The sequence below is a fragment of the Rhea americana genome, unplaced genomic scaffold, assembly GCF_003343005.1.
Source record: "Rhea americana isolate MKP2758 unplaced genomic scaffold, rheAme1 scaffold_179, whole genome shotgun sequence".
Lineage (NCBI taxonomy): Eukaryota > Metazoa > Chordata > Aves > Rheiformes > Rheidae > Rhea > Rhea americana.
This window is the reverse complement of record NW_028185916.1, coordinates 1,281,201-1,298,470: the sequence shown is the minus strand read 5'-3', so window position 1 is coordinate 1,298,470 and position 17,270 is coordinate 1,281,201. Positions and strand designations below refer to the sequence as shown.

At 39.6% G+C, this 17,270-nt stretch overlaps 1 protein-coding gene across 1 annotated transcript in view; it reads right to left on the bottom strand.

Moving 5' to 3' along the window:
• The window catches only part of JMJD1C (jumonji domain containing 1C), a gene marked incomplete at its 5' end in the record, with an annotated part of 164,381 nt that extends 147,112 nt beyond the window's left edge, over positions 1–17,269 (bottom strand). The window contains one exon of the mRNA XM_085301604.1: positions 17,126–17,269. Coding sequence (XP_085157730.1) covers positions 17,126–17,269 — 144 coding nt within the window. The remainder of the gene's footprint in view (positions 1–17,125) is intronic.
• Between the last annotated feature and the right edge of the window lies 1 nt (position 17,270).

Below are 17,270 nucleotides of genomic sequence, written 5' to 3'. Positions count from 1 at the left end.
TAGCCCTTTTAATTGACAGTCAACTGTATATACACCACTAACAGAGGGTACAAAAGCTTCTATCAATCCATTTCATATAGACTTTTCCTTACAAAGGCAAATTCCCTTCCATCATAGCAGGTCAAACTAGAAAATCTTCACTCAATTCTGTGAGCAGTGAATTGAAGAAAAGTAGAATTTGGTTTCAATTACTCAATTAGCTTTCTCTTCCCACAGATGTTTCAGCATATTCCTCTCTGAGGACCTGGGCAACAAAACGCCTCACATACAGCAAAACCCCACAGTACCCTTCATTATTATCCTTGTTCACCTAGTGGGTCTACCTTTTTTTACCTAGTTTGATACTGCAGCTCTTCTTTTTTGGAACCTGTGACCAAACAGCTTTCCTATTTTTATTTAAGCACAGAAAAAAAAAGAGAGAGAGAGATTGAAAAATAAGTCTACAGAATGTCTATTTTAACATCTCCTGATGATAATTAAGGCTATCTTGGTTTTTCAGACACACCCATCAGGACTCCTACATCTCAGTCTGAATGCTTGAATTATTACAACCCACTCTTCAGAGTGGGTGTTGAAAACTGAAAAAAACTTTTCCTTTACATATCCAGCTTTGGTTCTTCTGAATAACACCAGTCCTGTAGGCTTAATTAAAAACAAAAAAGCCAGGAAAAAAGCAAAAGAAAAAACAAGGGATGACAGAGTCACTGGCTTAACAGCACTCAAATTCTCTGCCAAGACACAAAATTCTTTCTGTTCCTGCCTATTTTCCCCAGACACCTCCACCTCCTCTTCTCCATTAAACTAAACCAATATGTTCACACAGCTAAGTGTTCCAATATCTTGGTCAATATAAAATATTCATGGTAGCGCCAAATCTAGCAAATTCGGATAATTCTTTCCTCACRATTCAAGAGGCACAAGACATAATAAACTGCAAGCACACTGACACTTTTGCCTCCCCTGGCAACTCCATAAGGTCATCCGCCAGTGGATCAATCAAGAACTAAATCATGAGGACATTTACTGATCGAGACCTCCCCCCACCTTCAGTTTCACAGGTTGGAGATGCTAAAATGAGAAGGTGCCACAAACCCTAGTTAACACCTAAAATTTTGTTAGTCAAAACTGAATGAATACTAATCAGAACATATGGAGCATTTCTTCCATCTTTCTTGATACATCCCACAGAAGTGATTAGCTTGGCTTGTGACCAATTTGACATCTTGACAAATTAGTCGGTTCCTTACAGTAAAAGGATCTCAACTATTACATGCTTAGGCAATCCAAATTAATCCCTATAATTCAACTCTTTTGCCACTCCCAGTAATTCAAACTAAAAGGTCTTTGCTACACCTACAGCACAAAACATACAGCTCATATCACAAGTGATATCCCCAAAAGACTGCCAGCAACTCAAGTTGCCACCAACCCATGTCCTAAAGATGCCAATGACTGTAGGCCTACTAAGTCATCAGTAAAACRTTCAAATGAAGTGATTCCAAAGCTTCTAGTACTAAAAGCTACCGTTAGTACTCAAACTCAGAGACTGGTATTCACCAAAACTTTCATGAGAACCCTTTGGTTCCACTTACGATGCAGTTTCCCTGACCTCAAGTGGTCTGCATACAATAGTTGAAAAGCTATTTAGTTCAACTAAAGTTTAACTAGATTTCCCGAATTCATACCACAGAAAAAGAAGAGGAATGGAACTTAACATGGAGGACAGGAAAAATACAATCTCTACACTGGGAAAAAAAMCAGAACATATCTAAATATAGCACCTAAACCAGACTACTTAGCGCAATCTTATGGTTAGGCACGCCAATACCATTTAAACTCACTCACTGACATTAACTTGCACAGTTTTCACCTTCAAGTGCAACTTGAATAAGACAGAGCTTTCAACCTGTGTCCTGATATTGTTTGTTAGCTCCTCCTAGGTCCTCACACTCAGAACTGTATTTAAGACTCATCTACATCCTTACTTTAACTGTTACATCATTCTTTCCTTTGACTTCACAGGACATCCACAAACATCCCACTCCACAAATATCCTTCTACAACACTGCTGCACAAGTAATCTTTCTACTCTGCCTCAGTGACAACAGTCTTCTCTAAATCATTCTGTCTCCTTTCTCTATCAACATAACTTGTTTGCTTTTGGTTTCAAAGCCTTCAGAGGCTCAACTACAAAATGCTAAGTCTTGTTTCTGAACCATCCTTAAGGAAAACCTCTGTCRTTTGCATTACCACCTTTGAGTTTTATCTCTGGCTGTTCTTTATGTTTTACACACATACCCAAAAAACACCAGCCGAGCTACTTCATTATACTCCTTCAAAAATCTCTCCTATCTCTCCTCTGTCACAAATTTCCCAAAGGTTGGCCTACTGTGTACAAACAATACATCATTATATACTTATTTCAGCTCCTTCTCCTTGCAAATTTTGTAAACCAAGGCCCAGAATTTCAGTTCCATGTTTGCAGAGCACCCACCAGAGCAAAGTCTTGTGCAAAGAGAGCCCTACAAAGTAAACAGAGTTGCACAGACATAGAAATGTAATCTCAATGATTCCAGTACTGAGATGTGGCACAAGATCATCTCATTCTGTTTATTTACTCTATAATATTGCAGTCTTACCTTCAGATAAACAAAATAACAAATCCATTTTTGAGCACCTCATACTTTGGGATCACCTCAAAAGAAAAACAGGAATTTAAAAAAATAAAGTCACAGAACTCTCTCCTAAATCTGTGCTCCCATTTATTACCTAAAGAATCAAACAGCCAATGGATCCACGTGCCCATCTACTGATAACAGAAGTAGCCTTGATATCTATTTATGATAAGTAACCAAGAGTTTTATTAACTTTGTGTTTCACATTAAAAATGGATGTTACTAGATAGTAAACAATATCTTGAGTCTTACTGCCTAAGGGAAGGGAGGTTATCTGGAAGTCTTCCAATCGCGAGAACAGGAGAAGATATTTGTGAGAAATCTGAAATGCTTTTACCATAGAAAGATGCAAGAAAGACTGATCTAAGTAGAAATTTAAATATTGCTCATCAATGAGGTAGGCAGGGAACAGGAAATGCTAAACAGGTCTAGGACAACGCATCAACTGGAGTGCTTTGCAAGAGATGAGAAAAGATTATAAGCAGTGTCAAAAATTCTGATTCATGCATTCACAAAGAACAGTCTAATCTGTTCCTATTTATACCTAGGTGATGGTAAGATACCCTTTTCCTTGAGCAATGCTCGCCCTGGCTAATATTCTTATGCTGGCTACCTCGGCAGTTCCAACATTTCTAACATTAAAAAGCAAGAGAAAAAACACAGAATGCAGCAAGGTACATGAGGATGGTATTTTAAGGTACTCATTTCAAAGCATCTTCACAATTCCTCTTTAGTTGGAAGGGTGATTATATTAACTCTTTGTGAAAGTGTTCAAGGGTGTTTTTTTTTGTAATTTATTTTTATACATTACAGTTTGTAGAACAATTACTGTCATATTCTTTTCATACCACATCTCCCACAATGCATATCCACTTAAATTTTAAGTTATAAACCACTGCAAGTTCAATCTGGTACTGCAGGCTTACCACTTTTCAAACTGTTAGCCCATGTGGCATAGCTCTGCTAAAATACAAATTTATTTTCTTCCAGCATGTAAGTAAAACCTTTTGTAAGACTATTTAGGTAAGCATTTTCTGCTTTAAATAATGTTAATGAAATGTTCTGAAACAGTTGAAGTCCATACACAAAAAACTAATACAGAAATAGAAAAAATATTTGTATGATTTACCAGCATATACTGTCCCAACCCCATTATTACTGCTCATCATAACAGCCATTACCACTACTATGAGTGTACCACACAACCCACAACTCTAATTATAGTCTCCCAACAATACTAACAAAATGTAGCAGAGAAACTCGTGTGTACTCAATAGCAAGACTACTACAGCAGTAATCTCCAAATTCTGTAAGAAAGTGGATATATTTCCCTATGAAATACTTCTAATTTTTATCATCATAAATGCCAGTATCAGTAGACAGTATCTCATTACCGTACAATCTTTTCATTACTTTTTACTAGCTTCTAGGTGTAGAATTTTTTTTAGAGCCCGTTTTCCAATCAGGACTTCCGTATTAACTTTAAGCTGTTAGAGAGAGCATTCCGTCCTCCCAAACCTCAGCGGACAGAAACACGCACACCACCAGTGCCCCCAGCTCACCCCACAAGGGCCATCAGGGTCCTCGGAGCCAAATCCCACCCTCATCTCTGAAGGCACCCTATGTCCTCATCCTAGTGGGGCTCCCCAAGCAGAGCACTAGTTTCTCCAGTCACCTCCTCCTACGGAGAGCACCAGGACACTGGTGCCACCACCCGGCCCCACTGCTGCGACATACTGCCCATCCGCTGGGACATGCCGCCTGCCCACCTGGTGCCTCACAGAGGGTGCCCAGCCAACACAATGCAGCGCATCAGGGACACACTAGATGTGGCAGAAGCCAAGGCACACCTAAGGGCCCCAAAACACACAAAGGCCAACTTTCCAGTCCTTCAATTCACTGTTCCCCCAAGGACTGGAACAGGGATGTCCTCTGAACAGCCAGTCACAGCCCACGTCATGCTTAGTGCTCACCTCAATGAAGCAGCAAGGAAGTGCTCTTGCAGGGGCTCATCAGGCCACCTCTTGGCTCTTTTGCCTCAGTTTCCCTCAAGGCAGCCACCCAAGAGGCCTCCCTGCTGAGGTGCTCTTTCGGGCTTCAAGAGAGAAGGCTGAATCCCTTTGACAGCCCTTGCCATCTCTCAGGACTTGCTCAGGGGGCTCACAAATTGCAACACTGGGGCAGACAGAAACAATGACCAACATGGCTGAGACCAGTGCATGAGTCGTAGATAAGCAGGCTTCCAAAGAAGAAAAAAAGCCAATGCTTCTGCTGGGCTCAAAGATTTGGATTTCACTGTCTTATGAAGGGCTGGGATTTCTCTTACAAGCAAAATCTTGAGCCAAGACAGGAGGTTTCAGCACCGCACATGCCACATCGGAAATCCAGCAAAGGCTCTGCCTCCAGGGTCCCAAATTGCATGGCACAGGGAAAGACAGAGCACCAGCAAAGTGGCACACGGGAGGAATTTGGAGCATGGGAGATTGAAGTTTCCATCCACATATTAATTTCTTACAGGAGATTTGCAAATACATGTGACTTCCAAATTCATACACATACTGATGGTGAGTTGGCTGCTGCCTATCAGTATGCTCATCACTCCAAACCATGTGCTGCCCACTGTCCAGCTGACAGTGAAATAACAAAAGCTATGGCATGTGGGAGAAGCCAAAAGCAATGCAACGAACTAAGCACCTTCGATTAATTAAAAGTAGCGTTCAGTGACTGTCTCACATAAGTTGGGCACCATTGTCTTCTAAGCAGTTTTTTTTCTTTTTTTTCTTTTTTTTTTAAAAAAAGCCAACCAAGCAAGCAACAAAAAAAGCCCTCTTCAGCACATAAGGAACCAGTTATTTCTGTAACTCCATGGGTTCAGACAATAAGCTAATGTTCTAAAGAGACTCTGAAGAGCCTTAGGGCAAGTAAAGCTTCAGTCAGAGTTTGCTCTTACCTCTGCACTTGATAAACTAATCCGCATCAAGGCTACCTGCCTGTTTGAACTCTCATAACTGATAAGAGTTCAACAGCAAACTCGGTCAAAATTTAGTTAAAAGAGCAACCAACCAAGAAGAGGCAACTTGACTGCACTAGCACAGATGCTCTCAGAACTCCTTTCATGATCCCCAGGCAGTTCAATTCTACCATCATATCAGGCAACTTCTTTCTCCACAACACATATCAGAAAAGCTGAGAAGTAACATCCAGTCTGTAAGATTCAAATTCCAAGCTCCCAAAACTAAGCTGCTGTATTATTCCTCTGAAGGACTTGAATTTCCAGCCCACAGTTCTCTATTCCAACTACAGAGCTGTAAAGAAAGACTCCAGATCGGGCTCTCTCAGCTGTATATCCAGTCTCACGGAACAGAAGAGAACACTATAGTACCAGCAATTCTCCTTTATAGTGAAAATAGTACAATAGCAAGCAGATACAGGCAAGGCGTGGGAAGAGAAGGTAAAAAAGCAATAAAAAACAGCCAAAAAGCTAAGTTCCACAACCATGCTGAAAAATGCCAAAATGACAGCCTTAGATATAAGGCATGCACATGGCTCAAATTATGAATAATGAGACAACAATACCAGTTTCATCCCTGCTCTCCAATCTTAAATAATCGATGTTTTTTTAAATATTTTTTCCAAGTTTTTAAGGAATCATTATCTTTGACTGAATTAAAGTGTGATTGCAGGGACTGAACTCCTTCACAATTAATATTTTCTTTATAAAAACATGTTAATTTTCCTTGTATTAGAATGTAGACGATGCAGAGAAGCAGAGATGTCCCCGCTGCTTTAAGAGTTGGAAGCTTCACAGGGAAGGATGCCTGGTACTGTACTGACTACAGCTCACACTTCCTTTTGTCAATTTATGTCAAATTCTACATGTGGGTTTCTACATCAAAACTAACACAGTCCTCTTTCCTTCCTTCACTCCTGTGCTGATCACCTATGCAAGCAACCTATAAACTCCTGTCCCTATGTGCACCTGCCCGTTCAAGAGGAACACTGAGCAAAGAAAATTCAAGAACTGATCAAAATGTTTTCAGCAATAAATTCAAAATACACAAACATTTCACAACCCACTCCCCCTCCAAACTTGGGCCAGTTTAGCTTCTGAGATCCTTAAGGGCCATTCTGTCTCCCTTTCCACCTCTACCCTCTGCTTAACTGAGGACACATGTCAAAGTTTAGGCAAGCTAAACTCTAGACCAAAAAACCACACTTCTTTCCTGTAGTAAGGGAAGAAAAAATACAGAAGCAGAACTAAACGCTCATTTCCACTAAAGTAGCAAACTTTTTCAAATATATCAATAAATATTTCTGAACACAAGTTTCAGGTGCCTGGAAACGCAAAGAATAATGCAAAATACATCTCAAAAAAGTAGAAAAGGGTACTGAATGCCATTCTTTCTCCTCAATCAATGAACCTAAGAGTCTCTCTGGAATTCCTACTTCATTTATTTCAAATGATACCAGTTTAAGAGTCCTATTAYGTTCTATTGCCAACTGCCATTACTTAACTATTTCTTGCTCTTTATTTTTGCGGAAAACTAACAGGGGCAAACTTGAAGCTTAACTTATATTCTGTATCTCATATTTGGAATCAGTCTGTGAGCAGTGATCAGCTTTGCCATGTTATCTGGATGTGAGCCACATTCACACACCTGAAGGCTAAAAGGTTTTAAAAAGCAAACTTAGACCAGAGAAAATCCGTTCAATGGTTAAAAAAAAAAAAAAAAATCACTGGACTTTGGAAAAAAAAGAAAAAAAATATATATGCCAAACTAACATACATCATCTCATTTTATCTGAACAAGATTTAAAAAAAATTAAGTTAGAGTAACAGTGATGTTAAAACAGTCCTGTTTTTCCAACTTTCAACAGAAAGCCAAATCTTTCAATTTTTAAATATAAAAATCTTTATAATGCTTTATGAAAGGAAGCACTACATTCAGTTTCAAAAGAAACTCTGATGGAATTAGAAACTAAGCTACTCAATGAATAATTTATCAAACCACACCATTAATATTATATTCTACAGTCTTATGCCAGATTGTCATTAAGTTTAAATTTTATAAAAATCTACAGGTAGCAAGAAAAATAGACTAACATAGACTAAGAAAACTTCCAGAGGAAAAATATGGTACTAAGTGACAAAGCATTTAACACATTTTATATTTATACAAATATATTGAAAGAAATTTCAATGTATTTTCTTTCTTTTGAATCAAAATTGATTGTTCCTTTAAAAAGGCATCAAACAGAAGGAGATAAGTTATGCATCAAATTAAGAAATGGTCATGACATTGTCTAAAAACATTCATATGCAATATGTTCCATTCTGACCTATACAGAAATGTTAAAATATGACAGGATACAAAGATCAAGTATATTTAGGACAGTCCATCCAGATTACTAGTTTGCAATCCAAAAGTATTTCAGCCTGCCCTCTTTTCCTTTGTAAACTTTACTCATTGTTTAACTGTTATTAACTAGACCACCACCAAGGTTTGACCACCTCTTCTGGGTAAGCTAAAATACAAATGAACTTATAATACAAAGCTTATCATAACTGAAAAAAAAAATCAATACACTACAATGAATAAATTAATATTTACAAAATAAAAAACATTTAAAATGTTACTTTATTTCCTGAAAAATTAAATAATACTTGACAGTATCATACTTTCCAATTCTTGGTGGCATCTGAAATTAAATCTATGTGGAACAACCTTTAGAAAGGAAATAACACAAAGTTCAGGTCTCCAAGTAGACAGCTATTTAAGACGCACAACAAACTCCACACTCTTTGGGGAAAATCTGGTTCAGTTGTTCAGCTGTTGATTTTGGAGAGGGGTACTGGGATCGTTGAAGAATTACAGATATAAGAATAGACCTCTCCAAGTCTTTCAAGTTACAAATAGTGAAGGGAAACGGGAACCAAAATGTATCTAAAACAAAGCAAGTGATACTGCATACATCACATTTAAATGACCCTTCTTTGGCACAGGATGTTGAAAAGTTCACAGGGATTCAAAAAGGGTTCCTACAAATTCATTTAGGAAAAATCCAGCAAGGGCTATTAATCCCAAAGACCTCTGTTGGAGGAAGTCCCTGAGTTGCAAATCACTACAGGAAAGACACTAAGGAAGTACAGCTGAAGACCAAAATTTTACAGGTATTATAGCAATGAATCACAACTATACCTCTTAAGACTACAGTAAATGGTTCACATTTGGTCTTCGATTACATCGGCTTCTCCATTTTTGTCTCAAATTTTAATGGATACATGGCGATCTGCAAAGTGTTAGGAGCCAGTAGTGGTCTATAGCTCAAGAAGTCACTAACCTCTCTCACAGAGACTGCTCGTACCATGCCTTTCTTGCACATCTTCACTCCTTTCTTTGATGATCTACCTCTTACTGCGGGAAATAAGTTGGAGGACTGTTTCAAAACCAACCACCTCTACCAATGTTCCCTCCAAAATATAACCTTCTATTTGCTCCTCAACACACATGCAGGACTTAAGAGATTTGATTTAGGCCACCTGGCAATGACTCAGCAAGTGATCTCTTTTTTTCACACACAAATGATACTGTAAATTTTAAACTTCCATTTTATTGAAGAACCTTTTCCCTTTGCAAAAAAAGTAAAACTCTGATGAGTCAGCCTAACATAACTAATTCAGTAGCAGCTATTGAGTTGTCATATGCAGTAATAAGCTACTTGCTGTGGAGCCTAACTGCAGTCATTTACATGTCTACAATAATTTCAGCACTAATCAGAACAGGCAAAAAGATGACCATATTTATGCACACACAGTCCTATGCAATGTTTTAGTGAGGCATCAGAAATGTAGCGATTTAAATATATAGATCCTTAAGTTTTCCCTCGAACAATTTTATTTCGTATCTTTTCTTCCAAAATTCGCCTTTGCAAGCAAGTATAGCATCAATAGACACCGAATGATCATATTACAGGTTATTCTGAACATATATTTTCTTATTAAAAAGAATTTATATCAAGTGAATAAATGCTCTTAATTCATTTGCAGTACAAAATTCCTGCATTTCAACTGAGTAGGTTAGCGACTGTAACTCACAGAAGGATATTTAAGCCAGTTTTAAACAGCTTTGTTCAGGCCACAGTCCCACAGATATTTCTCTTGCAAACGGTGCCAGCTTGAGCTGCTCCTGCCCTCAGCCATTTGCCTCTGATTGATCCCTTATCACCTCTACAGGCTCCATGCAACTGCTTGAAGTGCCATATGGTAAAATGATCAGGAAACTGTTCAGGGTTAAAAAATTAAGCCAGCAGTGCCACCAAGAGAAATGTCTGTGGAACCACAGTCTCCAAAACTTCTAAAATTGTTGCCATGGTATAGTGAAGCTAAAGGCCTTACTGTTTACCCTGCATCTTGTGTGCCCACAAAACTGTACAGAGTACATGGATTCATTCAAAGCCAGCTTCCATATGTAAACAGAGCCAACTCATCCCTCCTAAGTCCTTCCATTCCAGTTAATGAAAAACTGTAACAATAGTTTAGAGTAAAATATTTTTTGGAATCAAGAAAGATATTTTTAGAAAATGGCTAAAAAGCAAAACACAGCAAAACCTCCAAGGTTCTTCTGGTTCCCCTTCTCTCATCCCACCTTATTAAGTGAAAGCACCACGTGGGAACAGCACAAATCAACCAGTGATAGATTTCTGAATAAGTCAGTACAATTAAGCAACATAACATTAGTTTACCCATGAATGAAAGCATCTCCAGAAGAGTCAGAATATTAACAGTTTTTTACTGTCTTCAAAAAAATTGGCTCATTACATGTCCCCATGTAAAGCAGGCCTTAGTCCCTACCCAACATGGCTAGGAAGGGACTCACTTCTAGTGTAATCCTGAGAGCTTGATAAGCTCCAACAGATCTTCTCTCAGGTATAGCACTCTACATTAAGGGCATGAAAATCGGTAATAATGTATCATAATGGTATGCCTCTCCTAAGACAACAGCCTTGTTACCAACATAAAGTAAATTTTTTAGAGGATTACTACCAGCTTTCCTCCAGAATACTCTTTAAAATGCTGACATCTCGGATTTCTCGAGAGAGAGACCTCCAAAAGATCCACATGAAGTTCTAGAATGAGAAAGACCTGATGTAATATGAGAGTAGACTAATATATTGTTTGTACATGTGGTATATAGAAGGCAAGAGTGAAGGTTTTTTTGATTAAAAATACTCAACATACCTTTTTGAATGTCTTGTGAAGGACTTAAATGACCAAACCTTCTATTTTCCATTTACCACTGTGTATTTTGAAATTGCGCAGCAAATTAATAATCAAGCTGATTAATTCCAAGACAGGACATAGAAATTCTGTTTGTACTTTTGATATTCAAATCAAACTTCCTCACAACCCCCTAGAGTATTTATTTTTTTGATACACATGTTCAGATTTGCACAAAAGTAAATAGGAGAGAAAAGTACTGAACCCTTGCAGTCCATTTCATAGGAATACTCCTGTGTTTGATCTTTTTCGCAAATTACTGGGAAAAAATACTCCTTTTTTAAACATTAACTGAACTAACTCTGGAGGACAGGTGAGGTGACACTTACAGACACAGGATGATAGGCTCAATCTTATTAGAAACACAGAAAGGAAATAGGCAAGTTTTCTTTACTACCAAGCCAAGAAGAGACTTGTCCAGCTGACATGCACCAAAACTTACAGAATTCTTGTTGGCTTTGATACTGATACAAAACAGAATAAAATAATTGAAAATTGCCTAAATCCCTGTTGTTCTTTGAGTTTCCCCATTCTTTTCAAACCAACCTCAACACACACACAAAATACATCCCACAACACTATCCCTTGTTCGGATCCTGAGGGAACAGTGATGTGACAAACTCTGGCATGTTTAGTATCATCTCCAAAAGCTGGAGTAAATAATATGACTGGCTTCTCATCAGCAACTTGCTCTTCATCTTTAACCCAGATGCTGCTACAGAAATATGTAGCATTCACTAACCACCACTAAGTTATGTACAAATAGTTTAAAGTGTATTTTATTATTTACTTCAGAAAATTTTATTGAAGATTTTTCTGTATCTTTGAGTTTATTTTAAGGCTAATAAGTAAAAGCCGCTGGGCGTGTAATTCTAAAATAAGGAATGAAAGAAGTGTTTCCTTTTTAAACAGGTTAGCCAAAATGGATTAAAAAAAATTTAACATAGTCAGTTTCTCCTAAAATACTAGCTTAGCAAAAGGAAAACACAGGACAAGACACAAAATACCGCACTGAAATCAATATATGGCAGAAACAAGTGTAACATACAGAAGCGCCATTCTATGACAGCAGAACAGTTATAGTGCACTCGAAGTTTCAAGATGCAAAAGTAGGAAGATTAAATCAACTTCAGGATATAAAAAGATCGGGTAAAAACTACTCCATACTCAGCAGAGGAAAATTTAAAATTTCATCTTTCAGTGAGAAATTCTCAGCACATAGAGTACTTCTCTAAAATATTTTATTCTCAAAATATCCGTGATTATTTCAGATTATTTCCATGGTAGCTGTAATTTTGTACTGATGAATTCCCATTGTTCTGTGAATCTGTATTCTACTGTTAGGTGAGAGCCAATCCACTTAAAACACGCACACAAAGTCTATTGTTATTCTCTTCAAATGATTTTAATACAACACTGAACTTGAAACAATTCTTTGTTTGTCCAAAGACAGGATACTAAAAAGTAATATTATCAAAATCATTAATGTCTTGTTTCCCCTAACATAGCTTATTCATTAAAAAAAATGAAACAATTCCTTAAAACTATCACTAGTATTTTGAATGTACCTCCTTCATAAAAGCCTAAGTATCTAACACATTGTGATTTATTGCCATAATATATTTCCCCACGCACAATTACTGAATGTTACATCTGCCTATCATAAGACATTTAAAACTCTAGAAATACTCCATTCTTGATTTTGTCACCCAACTCTGCCATAATGACATGACAGCAAAATTCACACATTAATAAAAGCATACTTGATTACAAATCACTGCAACTTACAACTATACTTTCTATTAAGAGTTGAACATTACTTTTCTAAAGCCCAATTTTTATTTTCTCACTTGTGTGGAGAAAACATACGACTTATTGCATCACTACCCTCAATATACAATAGCAAAATCTTAAAAACCTCACAGAACACAGAATTCCAGTAAGCTAAATAATAATTTTTTTAAAAGTTCAGCAGACAAGAATTCCTTCAAACAATCACTTTTTTTAGCACAATGTCAGAAAAGAGGTATCCTTTCTCTCTGCCAGTCACCACGCACAATCTTGGCAACAGTGATTAAACAGGCACTTTGCAACCTGTGGCCAAGGAAGCAAATTTTATGGAACAGCAATGACCAGGGAGATCATATGGTGTCAACTCTACCTCTTTCCTCCTGGCTGTTTCCTTAGATGCCCAGAGTTACTACTGCAATCAGAGTGACACACAGGTTTTTCTAGACAGATAGGAACAAGGAAAAAGAGTTCTCGGCTACCTCTAATAATATCCACTATTAATTAAGCAGAAAGATAGTTACAAATTCTCCCAAAGACTGAAAAAACAAACAGAAAAAAAAACCCCACATGTTCCTAGCATTCATTTTGGAAATAAATGCTGTTTATGCAATAGAAATGCTCAAGAATGTACAACCAAGATGTCTAACTATCATGTAAATTAGAGCATAAGAACTATCCAGAAAATGCCTGAATTAAATTCTACACAATTTTTTTTTCTGTATAGGAGGTGCTATTAAATGTCTCTAAACATTACATCATGAGTCAGTAGGAGACAAGGGTTCCAAATCTTGGCAAGAAAGATCTGCAAGAGCAACACAGCCATCTTCCAGAAGACCAACTGTACATGCAACCAGTGCCAGTTGTTTTCACCATATTCCCTACTAGTGGTACATTAATAGCAAAGCAAAAGGAGATAAACATTCTATAAAGTAATCAAAAAATAGACACTTCAATACTTTTCTTTATCTGTAAAATGGATTAAAAAAGACAGAAACTACTCATATTAGCTACATTGCAATCATGAAAAATACAAGGAAACAGGCCTGGTTATTTAACATACTATCATTGAGTAGGAGAGATTATTATCAACAAGATGGTATGAGACATCTGAGTTCTTTAACATTCAACACTTCAAAACATCACTATTACTTTTCTGTTTCATCTCCTTATGAGGACAGTAATTTCAACTATGAAAAAGTTTATGAATTTAGTTATGAAAATACAACCGTGAAAAAAGCAAGCAGCATATTGGAACTGGAACGTTCGTTTGCTGCTTATCAGGGGAGAGCAGGTAGCCTAGAGTTCCAGGACTGAAGCGTCTGATTTAAAGAGCTGTTCTGCTTACAGCAAGACTAACAGAGCTTGGTTTCCTACAGATTTGCTCCTACTAGCCTTTGAGTCAGCTGTCATTAATTACATCAGCTGCCTCCAAATTGGTCCATATCTCCCTGAGATCCTTTACCTCAAAACTCTCCAGTTGTCCATATATTCCCATCTCCAAACACTCTCACTTATCCTCATACTTTTGTTAACTGTCAGCTCCTTCTCATGCCCTGAAACCCACCTTCACAATATCATCAGCTCTATCTCCCATTACTTACCCATCTTGATACAGGGCTAAGCAAGAGGCAGCATATGCTATAGCTGTTTTGAAGCTATGTGCATGCTGGTTGGCCAACTGGAAACCACCTCTTACTTTCCAGGAGGAGCACACAAAACATGTGATTTCTTTCCCTTTATGATTTTTTTTTTTTTGGGGGGGGGGGAACAGCTCTCCTCAGATGTCAGCTCTCACAGACTTGGGGAAAGGTAATCCTTCTCAGACCTCTCAAACCTTTAAGTTAGCTGAAACTGCCTGAGGGGTTCACACTTGTTAAGGAAGAAAGACACAAAAGCAATGTAAACGATATTTCCTTGTGAAGCCAGGACTAAAAGGTAATTTAGTTCCACATGGGTGCAAAGAATCTTGACAATGCCTGTTGATGCCCCCTTTTCTTCTGCAGCTGTAGGGATCGTCTGTGTTTCCACAAAGTCCCTCCCATACAGAGGGGCCAGGAATACACAAAATTGACAAAAAGTCAATTTTAACATTTTTATGCTGCACCCTGGGGGAAGCAATGAAAGTGCTGGAAAGCATTAAAATTGCACTTCACCAAGGGGTAACAGAAGCATCTGGAGCTATTCATAGCAATGGCCACCTAAAAACCAAACCTGTGGAAGGATGAAAGAAATGCTCCATCTCTGATGGTGTATCTGGAACCAGGGTTAACAGGAAAACGCTGCTGTCTGTCACTGCAAGGAGATGGAGGTGCACAGAATAGGATACTCACATCATCAACTAATGAGATGATACAGTTAATTACAAATGCAAAAGAACCTAGCCCATAGAAACTACCTGCTGTTAACACAAACCTCATTGTTTCTTCCCCTATTCACTCCCTTTGTTACTTACACTTGTTTGTGCCTTGGGGAGAAAGACCAGGTAACACGAAAACCATAAATTGCTCAGAGGGGGCAATGGCGCTCCAGTAGTTAAGATACCAGTCTGGAACTCACTAGACCTAGAAAACATCTCCAAAACCTTTGCAGGCCTCCTACACTCCTAAGTCACTAGGAGCATATCTACATAGCATAATGCAGTGCTGTGTAGCTAGCTCAAATACCAGAAGGAATATTGCCATGTTAGCACTGCACTGCATCCAGGCTAATATATCTGCTTCTCAGTAGTTTACATCTACCTAAATGGCACTCCACTACAACACATAGACATACCCTTAGTCATTCTGTCTCAGGACCCCATACATAAAACAGAGATGACAGTTTGCCCTTAAATCACCTAGAATTGTAATGGGGGAGAACCTGAATAGAAAAGCACTTGGACACTAAAGTAACTAGAGAAGCAAGTATTTACAATAGGCAGCATACATTACCTATTTAACACAAAAGATACAAGCCCTGAAAAGCCTGGTTTTAGCACCCTTCCTCTTTGTCAGTTCTGTCCCTAGAGTTTAGGGATTATGGCTCTAACTAGCAAATGTTAGTAAACACCTCCCTAAATCTTACTCAGTGTTTTCATAATTGCAGACAGAACCTACAACACCACCTTGTAAGGATAACATTTCAAATAGATTTAAGAAATATTCTAGACTATTCCATATATAACCAAAGGCTGAAAACACAGACGATTTCAATAAAGGGCATGAATAGCATGCTACTCAAATTATGCCTGGACAATGAGAAACTGCAATATAGTAACAAAGTAGTGTTTCTAGTGTCACATGTATTCTGTTTCTAAAACAAAGCTTAAGGCCTGGGATGTATGAAAGCAAGAATTTTTACATTAATTTTGCCCATCGTATTTTTCACACCGTTGCAAGCAATTAATAATCTCTGAAACCACATAATCGTTTTCTTGACTATTTCGTAAAAAAGACTGCATTCCACTCGGAACTATGCCAGAATCTGAATTTCTCCACCTTACCAGCAGCAATATGGAATGCCCAGTGCAGCTCAGGGATTCTTCTTTCAGCCTACGTAATGCGAATTTGTATAGTCGTGATATTTTAAGATGTGCTTTCAAAAGCAGCAAGTGATATAAAAACATGGAACGAAACAAACACAGCAGCAGCGTAACAGCCGTTGGGCCACGGAATTTACGAACAGATTAACGACGAAGTCTGCGGAGCACAATAAAACTCCATTTTACAGATTATGTATTCAGAGCACTAACCCAAGGAAATCCTGGTCGTGTCCGCCCCCCCCCGCCCCTTCGCCCCCAGCGAGAATGTGCCTGGACACAGCAGCAGATATCCTGGCTCGTTCGCCGGCCTCCCTGCACATTCCTACACCCCTTAGGAAAACAGTGACAGCAGGCATAAAAGGGAAAGAAACAATGACATTCTTTTAATAATTTTCACCGTCACGTCAAGTACGGCTGACCCCGGCAGCCCGTGCTAAATAACGGCGTTGCCACACAGGCGCCCCCGGCACAAAACGCGTCGGGCAGCTCCGTGGAAAACCGGCGTTTCCGCGCTCTCCCGCCGCCGCGGCCGTTGGGCGACCGTTACGCGGCCGTTGGGCGACCGTTACGCGGCCGTCTCCGCGCGGGGAGCGCGCGCCGGGCCGGGCCCCGCAGCCGCCCCGGGGGGTCCCAGGCGGCGGGGGGGGGGAGGGGGGAACGGGACATGCAGCCGCGCCGCCACCGGCGCCTCCGCACTAACCGGGCGGTGGGAGGGCGAGGGGGGGGAACTGGGGGCCGGGCAGGGGGTACGGCGGCCGCTGCCCGCCCGGCGCCCCGCGGGCGGAAAGGCGGCGAAAGGCTGTGTCATCCCCCGCCGCCGCCGCCCGGCCCGGGACGGGGCGCCGCCGCCGCGGCTCTTACCGCCAGATCGGGGCTGTGCGAGTCCCGCTGCGACACGGCGCGGATGACCCCGGCCCGCCAGCGCCCGCTCTCCGGCGGCTCCTCGCTGCCGCCGCCGACGCACAGGAACCGCTTCCCCACCAGCTCCGGTCGCGTCTCCACCGCC